General features: G+C 43.1%; 1 protein-coding gene across 1 annotated transcript in view; it reads left to right on the top strand.

The window, feature by feature from the left end:
- The first annotated feature begins 4153 nt into the window (after positions 1-4153).
- Positions 4154-13709, top strand: part of VAV3 (vav guanine nucleotide exchange factor 3) — a 352245-nt gene continuing 342689 nt past the window's right edge. The window contains exon 1 of the mRNA XM_058538664.1: positions 4154-4541. Within this exon, the coding sequence (XP_058394647.1) occupies positions 4338-4541 (204 nt within the window). The 5' untranslated portion in view covers positions 4154-4337. The remainder of the gene's footprint in view (positions 4542-13709) is intronic.

The following is a 13709-nucleotide window of genomic DNA, read 5'->3' as shown; positions in this document are numbered from 1 at the left end:
GGAAGCTATTTGTGTCATAAATTATCTCAAGTAAATTTCCTTTGTTAGATGCTAAGTGACATTTTGACTAAGGGCCATTATTGTCATTGTTGTTATTATTATTATTATCAGGACTTAAACATGTCAGAACAGAAAAGAAAATCCTGTGCTCCTAACAAGATCCTCCTCAGTTGTACCTAAAAATCTTTAAATTCACACTGATTTGGGCACATTTATTAAAAGAATGATTGTTATAGAATCCCACTCTCCCCCCATCCTATCTTCACAATGGTTTTCTAGTATTTATTTTTAAAACATTATCAAATTACTAGAAACTTAAAGCCTGCTTCCCTATGTTTATGTGAAACGAAACAGCATTCGATTATGGTTGAAAAAAATTAACCTAACAGAGAGAAAGCCTAGATTTCAGTTTGAAATCTACAATACTTGTTTTTGCATTTTTAATTCTTTCATAAACTGATTTATCTTCAATATGCTATATACCATCGATTTATTTCTTTTGTGACATAAAATAAGAAATAAAATAAGGAATAAATTTGGGCTTCTGAATTTCTTGGTGGTAGATAGATCTTAGTGTTTTTGTAAACTTAAGAGCAGAAAGAATAAGAAGAAAAAAATTGGTAAGGATTGAGCCACAACACAGATTGTAGCAAGCAATAAATTTACGTGGCTCTCACCTCTTTCACTTCACAGTCTTTGGTACATTGGGACTGAGGCATAACCTAGTGAAGTCTCTAATCCTTACTTTTCTGATTATGGTGTAATTTTGAACATGCAAAGAGACCTAGTATGTGATATCGATTACCTATTATCTTGTGTTTCCTGCAGCTCAGGATGCCACCTATCCCACTTCCCATTTTCATCCTGTGTGTGTAGGGCTTAGGCAAAGATCTAAACCGCAGAGTGATGCAAGAGAGAAACAGAGGGCGGCCTGTTACGCTGGAGAGCCCAGAGAGGCTAACGAGACACACAGGAAGGAGCAGAGCGTCCCTTCCTGTGGCCCTGATACCTGGTACAAGTAACACTGGTGAATGTTTCCTGATCTTTTCACTACCAGAAAGAGGGAGCAGAGAGAGTAAAAGCGGGCAACACAACTCCTTTGTTCATTCATTTACTCGCTTACTCAACCAATATTTATTGAGTGCTTATGGTATGCCAAGCACAAAGGTTGGTTCTGGGAATTTGAAGATGAATAAGTTACCATCCTTGCCTTCAAGACGTTTCAGTCTAGCGAGGAGAAAGACATTTAAACCAGTAATTCGACTTGCTAAGATAATTATTATAATGGTGAGCAGCTTTGAACAGAAACAGCACAGATGTGGAGGCCAATCAATCTGACCCTCTTTCTGAGCTTTGTAACCAGGAGCAAGGGGCTTAATACCTTTGATCTCGTTTCTTCATCTATGGGCGGGGGGTGGGAGGGTGGGGTGGGGGGTGGGGGATGGGGACGGGTCACTGGGATGGATATCTTCTAACTTGCAGATGATGTATGTAAAGTGCCCAGGAGAGGGCTTAGCGCTCAGTAAATGGTAGAGTATGGATGTGCCTCAGGTGCTAATGCAGGCCTCTAGGGCAGTGGGCCCACTGAGCCCTGAGTCTCATGTCACATGTGCAAGAATGGCCTTCATTGGAACACCGGGGCCCAGGACTAGCAAGGAGTTGCCACTCACAGAACTTGGTCCCTTAGTCCCTATCTCCTAACTCATTGTTGTCAGTAGGTAGTAAGATTTTAAAGGAAAAGGACTATGGCTGACAGCTCAAAAAAGCTGATGGCCATTTTTGTTGTCGTCCCAATTTCTGACACTTTAATGTGTTCCACATGACTTTTACCTTTTGCCACTCAGCTCCTTTTTACTTGAAAAACCCTGCACTTCCACTAGCCTCCTTCTCTTCTAGGCCTTCCATATATTTTCTTCTTGCCCTTCTCTCTACTCTCTGGTTTCTATATTTGAGAAGTATTATATTTTAAAGTCATACTATATGTATATTATATAATATAATGAATTGTAAAAAGTTAAATAGCATTTATTTGGTCATTGCTGCCTTTTTGTGAACTAAAAGCTATTAACGTTTATTGAACTCTTACTGTTAGGCACCACACATTTTATGCATTACATCAGTGCTTCTCAGACTTTAATGTAAATATATGTCATCTGGGGATCTTGTTAAAATGTAAGTTCTGATTCATTTGGTCTGGGGTAGGGCCCAAGAGTCTGCATTTCTGACAAGCTCCTGGGTGATGCTGCTGGTCTATAGACTGCATTTTGAACAGCAAGGCATGGTAGCATTCGATTCTGATGAGAACACTACGAGGTAAATATTATTTTTCCCATTTTATATACGTGGAAACTAAAGGTTAGAGGAATTAGATAAGTTTTCCAAGGTCTTGTTGATAGAAACTAGCAGAGCTCAGACTCTAAACCCAGGTCTGCCTCCTGGTATAGTGTATATTACTTAGGTTTTGAAAATGTCCTACAACACTCAAGGGTGATCTGATGCTGCTTGAAACAGCATTTATATTTTTAGTGAACTATTTTTCTTTTTTATGAAACTTCTTTTCCAATTTAATTTCTTTTCATGCAGGACCGTGTATTACATGCTGATTCAGATGTGTTGGATTTTGTTTCTAAAGATGATATGCAAAGTTTAGTGTGATTTACTTGCCAAAATTGTAGTGTAGGAAACATTGTGCCACTGATGCAGTCTAGACTGAACACAGGAGGAAACTGCTGGGGAAGGATGCATGGGAGGGAAGGAAATCCTCAGGCTGATTTATTGTCTAACGCCCAGTGTACACAATGTGCTATGCTTGTCACAGGCTAGTGGAAAAGGACACAGTCCCTGTCTTTAACAGATCAGATATACTTTTAAAAATAACATTTTGACCTGTTTATAAAACTAATTTGGTTCATAATAGAAAATGAGCTACAGAAATGTAAAAATAAAAAGATTATTTAAAATCCCAACTGGATTTCACATTTTATTTTTATTTTGAAATTGTAAAAGAATACATCTAAAAGGGTGACCCAGGACCACATTTACAAAGAATAGCAGGAGTTCAATGTGGCTATATCTCGTAATAAATAATTTCAACATTATTTTTGGTTTTGAGGGGCAGTGGGAGTAAAAGGGGCAGAGTTAAGAGTCCCCAAAAGATTTAAGAAACGCGAATGCGCTGCTCCAGCCAGCGCACGAGTTCTGCGGGCACGTTCCAAGTTCCATTAGGGGGTCCCAAAGCTTAGCCAGATCCTCACAGCTGAGGACTTAGGCTAATTACCCTCAAACCCGGTCCCGTATCATTAACGCATGCGCAGTCTGGCCGCCTGGGCTCCGAGGGCGTTTCACAGGCCTGTTTCTCTCCCGCAGGTTTTTGTGCGGTCAGTGAAGAGACCAGGACTGCGGCGATGAACAGTTCCAAGCTGGAGAGGGGAGAGGGGAGAGGGGAGAAGGACACCATCTCCAAGTGAAAAACACCTCGCGTCGAAATAGGCTCGGGGGTTGGGGGCGGGTTTCCGCAGGCGTCTCCATACACGCTTTTAAGGTGCCCAAACATCCTTACGAGCAACTAACTTGGAGGAAAAGGAATTATCTGTAGGAAGAGAATTTAGGGGAGAGGACGGGAAGGGGCGGGGAGGTGACGATCTCTAAAACTTACAGCGTTGCGTTCTCAAGATGCTCTGTGGCCTTTTTCATTTCTCTGGGTAGTCCGGGTGCCCCAATGGATCCTTAGCTCCTCTCAGACCCTTTGAAAAGTTGCACTCGCTGTCTGGGGGCGTCCCAATAGGAACCTCAGGGTATTCAAGTGTTCAGCCACACTCTCCCCAAACCGGGAAGCCGTCCCGAGAGAAAATCTCCGGACGCCTGGGGTTGTGTAAGCTCCGCAAAGCTGAGGGCTCGTGGGCGGGGGCGCTGGGATGCCCTGCCCGCCCCCCTCCCCCCGCCCGGGCCACCGACCCCAGGCCAGGGCGGCGCGCGCTCTCCCACCCGCGCCTCTGGGGACTCGCAGCGGCAGCGAGAGCGGCTGGCGTGCTGGGCATGCTCAGTCGTCTGGTGCCGGGCCCGCGAGTCGGAAGCCTGTGCGCCGCCGCCGCTGAGCCGGCCGGGGCGCACGGAGAGCGCGCGCGACTCGCTGCAGCGGCGGCCGGGCGGCGGAGGACCCGGGCCGGGACCAGAGCCGAGCCCCGCGCGGGGCCCCCGACCCGCCCGCCGCAGCGCCTGCTCCCTCGCACCCTCGCAGGGAAGGGGCCGGCCGCCACTGGCGTCGGCGGGGCGCGGAGGAACCGCGGCGGCATCCTCTCCGCCTGCCCCGGACCGGCGGCGTCCGGTAGCCGTCGGGCATGGAGCCGTGGAAGCAGTGCGCGCAGTGGCTCATCCACTGCAAGGTGCTGCCCGCCAACCACCGGGTGACCTGGGACTCGGCGCAGGTGTTCGACCTGGCGCAGACCCTCCGCGATGGAGTCCTGCTCTGCCAGCTGCTTAACAACCTCCGGGCGCACTCCATCAACCTGAAGGAGATCAACCTGAGGCCGCAGATGTCCCAGGTAAGGAGGCGGGCGCGGGCGCCTCCGCCTCCAGCCGGCATCTCCCATTAATCATCCGGCTAATTTCTTTGTGTAAATGCAAACATCTAGGTGCGCTCAGCTTGCCCTGCCTCCCAGCCTTGTGCTTTGGGGACCACGGCTTTTCATACCTTGGCTTGAGATGGTTTAGCTCTTTAGCTGAATGCTAAAGCCCTGCGTCCGGAGATGGTATGAGGATTTCGTAAAGGCTTTCTGTGAGGCGGGAAAAAATAAGCTGTCTTAGGGTGCCCTTCACCTACTTTTGTGCGCGCGTGTGTGCAGGGCAACAAAAGGAATTTGATCCAGCTCTTTTATTTTAACGATGGAGAGGGATGAAACGAGATGATGGGGGTAATTTTGCCCTTAGTCTGTTCTTTTGCTTTGCGTTTCGTCCCCATGTTTTCTTGAAAGAGGAACCATGACATAAATGAGGACTCTAGGAAGAGGAGGGCGTTCCGGTACCGTTATCTGTGCAGGAATGACATGAGTCAAAGGAGGAAAAGGGAGCACAGCACAGCGGCTGCCCCCGAAAGCCCCCTGAGCTTGCGGCCAGCTGGCAAGCTAGATGGTTGTGTTTACAGCTCCTCTTAAGCCATGTGAGAGGGAGCGAGTCCAACCTCTCAGCAGCGACAGGAAACGAGAAGTTGCGCTCGAGATTCCGCTTTCCTTCATTCAGTGCTTGCTCAGGTGGTGTGGTGCAAGCTTGGCTCCTGTGGCTGGAGCCTTGCCTGGAGGTGCCTCTCAGAGCGGTAAAAGCAACAACAAAAAGCAACTCTGGAAGGCTGTGTGCGCCCTAGAGTCAACTCAGCAGTCACACCTCAGTGGACTAGGAGTTTCTAGGTCGTGTCAGCAAGTTTTCGTGCAAAAAGATGTTAAACACGATTCAGCACACCTATTTTCTCATTCACAATGTGAAAAACCACTTTCCACTTAAAAGGGAGATGAAAGAGTCCCCTCCATGACACATTTTAGAACTAATCCTGAATGATATGGAGTGTCAGCTACTTAGCAACCAGAGCAGTGCCTTTTACAGCGGAACTGACTTTGTATAATTTAATAGTTATGTGTTTCAAGTTAGAGCACACACATTCATCTCTTCTTGATGTCAGTGTTTCATCAGGGTCCCTCTGCACCTCAAATTCTGCATCCCTTGCCTTTCTGCCTTCAACCTGTTGGTTAGCAGTGTCCCCAAGAAAGAACAGGCTCCTAAGTGGTGAGAGCCGTGTTTTTAGAAGTGAGATAAATTATTTCATACTCTCCCATAATCCTGGGTAGTGATTGCTAACTCCGTGGACCCCTTCAGAGTTGTCTCAATTCTGAGTATCCTTTGGAGGGGTTTAACAGATATTTCCATTAAGCTGGGAGCTGCTGTTGTGAACCAAGTGCTGTAGGGAGCTGCAGTTGGATATCCAGCCCACAGATCCCCATTTTCCACCTGGCCTGTAGCCTCAGGAGGCAGCCTGGGTCAGGATGCTTTGGCCCACCAGCAGGGAGTACAGTACTGTGCCCATTTTCTGAAACTTCAGTTTCCTGGAACCATCAGGGGTTGTTCAGTAAGTTGTTTTCAATAATCAAGTTTTCTGGACAGCTGAGGCTCTCCCCCCCCTTTTTTTTTTTAACCTTCTAACCTTTATTTGAATGTTAACAGTGGATGAAAATCTTTTCAAATGTGTTTTTGCTCTTTCTCCTTGTAGAATAGATTAGATGTAATTTAATCTTTTTGATAACTAAAGATTGTCATTATAAGCATCATTAATGAAAATTGAGCATGTACGATGCTCTAAGAACTCTGTTCCCTACTGGGGGTGCCATAATGAACACATCGAGATCCTTGCCCAAGGGAGTTATTACACTGTGCTATCAGATAAGCCACTAGGTTATGATGAGGTCAACAGCTGAATGACCTTCCTTAGGCTGTTGTGCTTTTGGGTTCTTAAGTCTGCCCAACCCTGAGCTTCTTGGTTGCAAATTCAGTGCAAGTTCCTTGGTAATGTCCTATGAGTGAGAGCTTCTCTGAAAAGTCAACACTAGAAGGCTGGTACTTGAATAAGGTGATGTCTGTTTTTCTTTCTTTTTGGTTCTTGGCCACATTGCAGAGAGATAAGGTTGGGGAACAGCTAAGTGCTGGACAGGTGAGTTTGTATTATACAGGTTGTCATTAAATCCTTAAATGAGACTTAGTAAATGATTTCATTAAATAAGTTGATGTATTTAACATACCCAGCACATACTATGCACTTAATAGAAGGTCACTATTAGCAAAATTACTTAAAACATTTTTTTCTGTTATTGTCATATTAAGAGTAATAGGCTACAGTCAAAAATTTAAAACAGTTGCAAGGCCTGCAGATTCGTTTTGGGATGATATCTCTAACTATTTCTGCCTCAAACTATTCATATATCTTTCTTGGTAAACGTTCTAGCTGATTCTGGTTGTAAAGCTCCTACCCCATCAGCTCTATTCATACTATATGGTGACTACCTGGTAACCTAGAGAGCTGACATGCATCCTAGCAGACTTGACTCTTCTGAGTTTAGAGAGGTCATTACTAGTACTTGTGGCTTTTGCCATGTCTAGGAGTCATTGTCTCCACCTGATTTAGGTTCTATTGAAGATATTAATTTGAAATAGACTATTTCGTGATAGCACATGATCTTCCAAGCCAGGGAATAACTGGAAGCTCTGACTTCAGAATTTTGTGGCATTTGAGACTGTTATGAACAGATGTTGACAAAAGAAATTTTAATTTATTGATGTTTTGCTTATTGCCTGTTTTTAATTCTGAAAGAGGCTATAAAATGAGTAGTCTCTTCTGATAAGAGTGTTTGTCTCCAATGAGTGGATTTCTTCCATTCTCTTTATGTTAGCCTTCTGCCTTGTTTACATTAAAAAAATAACACTACAAATAATTACTCAACTATAGGTTTGAATTTCTGGGTCTTAATAAGTTAATTATCTTTCAAATTAGAATTATAAATGGGACCCCAAACTCTTATTGTTCTTCCTGGCTGTGGACTTCAGTCATTTTTGAGTCATGCCATGTTGGTAAGAGGGTGATATTCTTCAGTTCAAAGATAACTACTTTTTTTCCCCCTGCTTGAGATTTTGTTTATGATGAATTAAAGAGGTAAACATTAATCAACATTTAGTTACGCATTTAGCACGTTCCTTCTATTATAAAGAATAAAGTTAAATAAAATCCAGATGATCCATGAAAATCCAAGAAATTTGGTCTCTATATATTAGACAGATTTGTTTTTCATCTAAAACAATGTTCTACCTAGGATACAAAGCACGTAAGTGCTTCTGGAAGAGAAGAGCCCGCCTGCGATAGTAATATGCCGGGGTGCATTATGGAAGGGTATGGCTTATGGGCTTGGTGTCATTTTTAGTGGTTAAGAAGGTCTCCATGAATGCCTGTAACCAACCATAGCTCTATCTTCAGTGGGGTTATCTTTTTTGTGTGTGTGTGTGAGGAAGATCAGCCCTGAGCTAACATCCACGCCAGTCCTCCTCTTTCTGCTGAGGAAGACTGGCCCTGGGCTAACATCCGTGCCCATCTTCCTCCACTTTATGTGGGATGCCGCCACAGCATGGCCTGACAAGCGGTGCGTTGGTGCACGCCCCCCGGGATCCAAACCCCTGGCCACCAGCTGCGGAGGGTGCACACTTAACCACTACGCCGTGGGGCCGGCCCCTCAATGGGGTTCTCTTAATCTTACTATTTTGTAGTTTTAAATTGTGCTTTCTTCTATGTCTTATGATGGGAGTAATACATTCAGTGAATTTACTGACCACTATGTATGATTTAGGTAAACTTTGAATTGTCTTAAAATGAATTATTCAGGCTTTAAGGGTTCCTTCAACAAATGTTTGTTCCTACTATGTGCAAGGCACTGTTTTAGATACTGGCTTGGAGCAGTGAAGTGCCTGCCCTGGAAGGATTTATATTTTAGTGGGGAAGATGGACAATAAATAAAGAAGCGGCTGTGTAATATGATGTGCTATGAAGAGATTTGAACTCAGGTAAGAGACTAGAGTGAAATGTAATTCGATTTTATAGAAGGTAGTCAAGAGAGGCTTCTCTGAGGAGGTGACAATTGAGCAGGGCCCTAAAGAGAGTGAGGGAATGCAGGAATGTGGATTTTTGAAGGAAGAATATTCCTGCCAGAGGGAATACCAAGTGCAAAGGTCCTGAGGTCCTCAAGTGGCAGGGATACTAGAGGATTGCTTTGACTAGAGTGATAGTCAAAGGGCAGATGGTGAGAAATAGTCCAACTCTGGATATATTTGGAAGGTAGAGCCAGCAGGGGTTTATTGATGGAATCAGATTAGTGGTATGAGAAGAAGGGAGGAGCCAAGAATGACTCTAGGATTTTTGGCCTGAGGAATTAGAGTGATGGAGTTGCCACTTAGTGAGACAGAGGAGACTGGATGAAGAATAGCTTTGGGGAGGGGGGTCGGGGGGGAGGGGGGGAGGAAGAAGAGAAGGGTCAAAGGAGTGAGCCATGGGGCCTTCCCGTATGTCGAGGGGAGAGAGATGAGGAGACACCTGTAAATGAGTTGAGAGGGAATGGCCATGAGGTATGAGAGAACCCAGCGGAGTGTGGTTCCAGGAAACCAAGTGAATGAAGTATTTCTAGGAGAAGGAGTGATCAGACGCGTCACGTGCTGCTGATAGGTCAAGGGAAGCAAGGATTGAGGATGGAATATTATGTGAAGCAAAATAAAGTTTCTTGGTGACTTTGACAAAAACAGATTTGATGTGTTATGGGCAAACACTGGATTGGAGAAGAAGAGAGGAGAGGAGGAGAGGATCCAGACAGCAAGAATAGACGTCCATTTGGGAGTAATTGTGCTGTCAATAGAGCAGAAAAATGGGGTAGTGGCTAGTAGGGGAAAAGCGATCAAGAGGGTTGTTTTCTTATAGAAACTTTATTTTATACCTATTAAAAGTTCTTTTAGGTTTAGACATTTTATCATATGACACATATATATATATGTGTATGTGTGGAAAAAATAAATATGTACGTATATAAGGAAATATAAGTGAAATAAATTTGTATTCCTAAAACAACTTTTCACTGAATACCATTTCCTCTCAGTCATTGATTTCCATGTTTTCTTCACATAATATTTTACTCTGAGCACCAAGTGTTGCTGATGCAGCATTTCTAAAAGAATACACTGCTCTTGTCCCCAGGATTTCCTTCCAAGCTACTAATAAGCAGTTGGGTTTTGATACTGTTACTACTTTTTAAAAAAAGTTAAAGAGAACTTTATTTCTGCTATACATAGCTGTCCGTTGTTTTAAAAACTATGATTATAATAGTTTTAGCATTAAACTGTACATTCCAAATACATGTCTGCACTCCCTGCCCCCCAAACAAGGTGGTGCCGTGTGAAGATTGCCAGGCTACACCAAAGGGTGGAAAAAAGGCTGTCATTGTCCAAAAAGAGCAGTGTGCCAGGTCACATTTTTAGTCAGTTCAGAATAATGTCATTATTTAGTCTTTCTTCTCAGAAGTCAGTAACCTCTTTGCCATTTGTTAGATTATTCTCTTGGATAATCTGCCAGATAATTTTAAACTTGACATCAATCAAGAGCTTTTCATGTGAAGTAGTTAAGGCATGTTACGGCATCTTAAGCACTTGTTCTGTCTGCATACTTGGTGGCTTACTCTGGGTTCTCTAGGAACCAGAGCCTGGGATAAAAGATGGAAGTGCTGAAACTTTACTGGTGAGGTACAATCCCGTGGTGCCAGGATGAGGAAAATAAAAAATTGCCTTTTTTTTTTTTTCCTTAAGATGGGGAAAATTATATAATGTTTGTAATGCAAATGAGGTTGATCCAGTATTGATCACTGATTTCATAATTTACAAATACAACAGACCCTTTTTAATATAATTTTTTTAAACTCGGTGGCAGTTGACATTACCTTTTCCTTTCCTCCTGAAACTCTTCCTTAACTCTCACTACGCTACACTCACCTTGTTTTCTTATACCTTTTACGGTTCCATCTCAGTTTCCTTTACTGGCTTCGCTTAATCTAAACATTCCTTAAAAATTTTAGAATTTTCTCCTTCATTGTCTTTTTTCATATTCTCTTCCCTATATCACCTCGTGACACTGTGGTGTTACCTGCTTTTCATACCTTGGTGGACCCCAAATTCATATCTGCCCAATTTACACCTCCACCTCTATTGCTACAGTCATTGCATGGATGGAGGGATGAGGATCACATGATCAAACTTCATTGTAGAAAGTTCACCCACAGCAGAGTGAAGGATGAATTGGATGGGGCAGAATTGGGCATGAGCAAGACTGCTGCTGAAGTTCAGTCAAGGGAGGATGAGGCCAGTGAAGGCAAGGCCAGGGAAAGGGTGGGCATGGTGAGATAGAGAGGAACAAAGAAGATTAAAGCGATAATGAAGAGTTGGAATGGACAAGACTTTGGAACCTCTTAGATGCGGTGAGTGGAAAATATGTAGGATGCCTCAGGTTTCAGGCTTGGGTGTCTGGGGGGATATAAAGGAGGTGCAGATTTCAGAGGGACAGGGAGCGCATTCAGTTTTGGATGTGGAGTTTGAAGTGATTAGCAGTTATCTTCTGTATTCTTAGTTTCAAGCATCCTACTCTCTTACTACTCCTTTCTTTCTGGCTTATTCTACTAATACCTAAAATCCAACGATCTTTTGAACTCTTGGTCCTACCACCTCTTCACTGCCTTTATGTCTTCATTTCCTTCCTACTCAGCTTAAATACCATAGCCATTATAATTACTTCTGGCTTCTCTTGATTTGTGATGCTCATTTGGGTAAACTACAACCCTGGTTAAATCCAACTCTTACTCCCTGCCTGCAATTTGGCTGCTGAACCTGTTGGAGGAAAACTCATACCATGCTGACTGTTCTCACTTCAAATTCGTGAACCCTAACCTCAAGTGAGCACCATAGCTACCCAGCCATCTGATTACGTTTCTCTAGACCAGACGTTCTCAAAGTATGGTCTGGGGACTCCTGGCAGTGCCTGAGATGCTTTCAGTGGTTCCATAACGTCAAAAACTCTTTTTACATAATATTTAGACAATATTTGCCTTTTCTCACTCTAATTTTCTCACAAGCGTATGGTGGAGTTTTCCAAAGGCTGCATGATGCTGCTGATGTCATTGCTGTGATTGACAATGGATTATGTGCTTGTGTGTATTTTAAAGATTTCTCAGTTTAGGATTCTAGTATTTAAATGTTGATAGATGTAACCCCCATAAACAAAAGCTACTGAGGGTTCTTGATAAGTATTTTTTTAAGAATGTAACAGGGCCCTGAGACCAAAAAGTTTGAGAACTGCCCTAGACCGTTCACTTTCTGACTCTCCCAGATGTCTGTTTGATGTCTGGAACTTTTCTTCTTGAACCTCCTTCACCTCCATCTCCATTCTTCATCTCGACTGGTGACCTTGCTTCCTATTCCACTGAGAAAACAGATGCAGTCGGAGGAGAGCTTCCTCAGGCTCCCATCTTCTTGTATCTGTGCCCATGGATGATACTTGCTCTCCTGTTCTGTAGGTGACTTATTAGTGCTCTTAGCAAAGACCAATTCTTCTTTCCCTCTGTCCCCGTGCTTTCCTACATCATCATTTCTCTCCTGGACCTTTGCATTAGCATGCACATATGCTATTAGTTCCCTCATTTGATTCAGGATATATTTTCAAGGTAGAGCCACAAAGACTTGCTGAACATTGGATGTGATGGAGAGTGACTAAGGACTCCTAGGGTTTACCTAAACTATTGGGGCAGGTGGTCATTCAATCATATAGCTGTTGAATGGTTCCCTATGGACCATGAGATAAAATCTAAACTCCTTAGTCGGCATGCAGGGGCCCATAGTCTGGTCCTGCTTCATCTCTCAAAGCTCTCCGTGCTCCTGATGTTTTTGTGGTTTCTCGATGACCTATGCTGTTAAATGTCTCTGTGCTTTTGCATATGCCCATTTCTCTGCTTGAAATGCAGAGATGCATTTCAAGCAGAGATGCAGAAATGCAAAGGAAAAATGCTTTTTCCTTTGTCTGATTGAAGATTTGGTTCAAGAGTCACCTTTGCAATGAGGGCTTCCCGATTCCTCCCCCAGGTGTGGCTGATCACGTGCTGCTTTGTGCCACACTATGGTATACATAGGTGGGGCACAGCATTCCTTGCACTGTTTTGCAATATTTTTCCTATCTGTCTCCCTTCCAGACTGTGGCCTGCTGGAGGCTGCCATAGGCTTACTCATTTATATACATCTCTAGAAGTTGACACAGGGATTCATGCATAATATGCATACATAAATAGGCATAAATTAAATTCATTGATGGATTGAAAATGATGACTGTTTACTACCTTTTCAAACAAATATATGTAAATTTTAATAATAAGATGTGTTTGACTTTTAATGACATAGTGCTTCACATCTGTTCAGTAAGTGGCATTACTAATAACAGCAGATAACTTTACCACTTACCACCTGAGTGACTTTCAGAAAGTGACTGAACCTGTCTGTTCTTTAGCTTCCTCATCTCAAAAATAGACATAACAAAAATACCTCCTAAAGTGGTTGTGAGGACTAAATGAATGAATTAGCCCTGTGACTGGCACATAACAAATGATCAATGTTAACTATTTTTACTATAATTATTACTATTGCTTCTGCAGAAACATATGAGGCAGCGTGTTAACACCTTCCATGCATTGTCTCATCTAATTGTCACAATGCCAGGAAACAGGCACTATTATTTATCCCCATGTGATAGATATATTCTCAGGCTAAGAGGAGTTAGTAAGTTGTACTAACAAGATTAGAATTGGAACATTTAAAGAGAGCTGAGTTCCCGTCAGCAAGGCTATTGGCACATCTGAATGTGAACTGCAAAGAATTTTTTTTTTCACTGTATTGCTCTCTTGTGGCGTTCCCTTGGAGATATGTTCTCTAGTTTTGTGGCTATTGATAATAGTACCTTCATACTAGTCAGATGTTGAGTAATAATTTTGGTTCAAGGTGTTGAATGTATCAACTGGATGATTTTATACATGTTTATCATACTATTCAGTGTAAAATGGGAGATAGAACTTTGACAAGTATATCATGGGGAGAGGATATAGAATCAGATAGCA

This window comes from Diceros bicornis, chromosome 4, assembly GCF_020826845.1.
Source record: "Diceros bicornis minor isolate mBicDic1 chromosome 4, mDicBic1.mat.cur, whole genome shotgun sequence".
Lineage (NCBI taxonomy): Eukaryota > Metazoa > Chordata > Mammalia > Perissodactyla > Rhinocerotidae > Diceros > Diceros bicornis.
The sequence above is the reverse complement of the archived record's forward strand: the minus strand, read 5'-3'. Positions and strand labels throughout refer to the sequence as shown.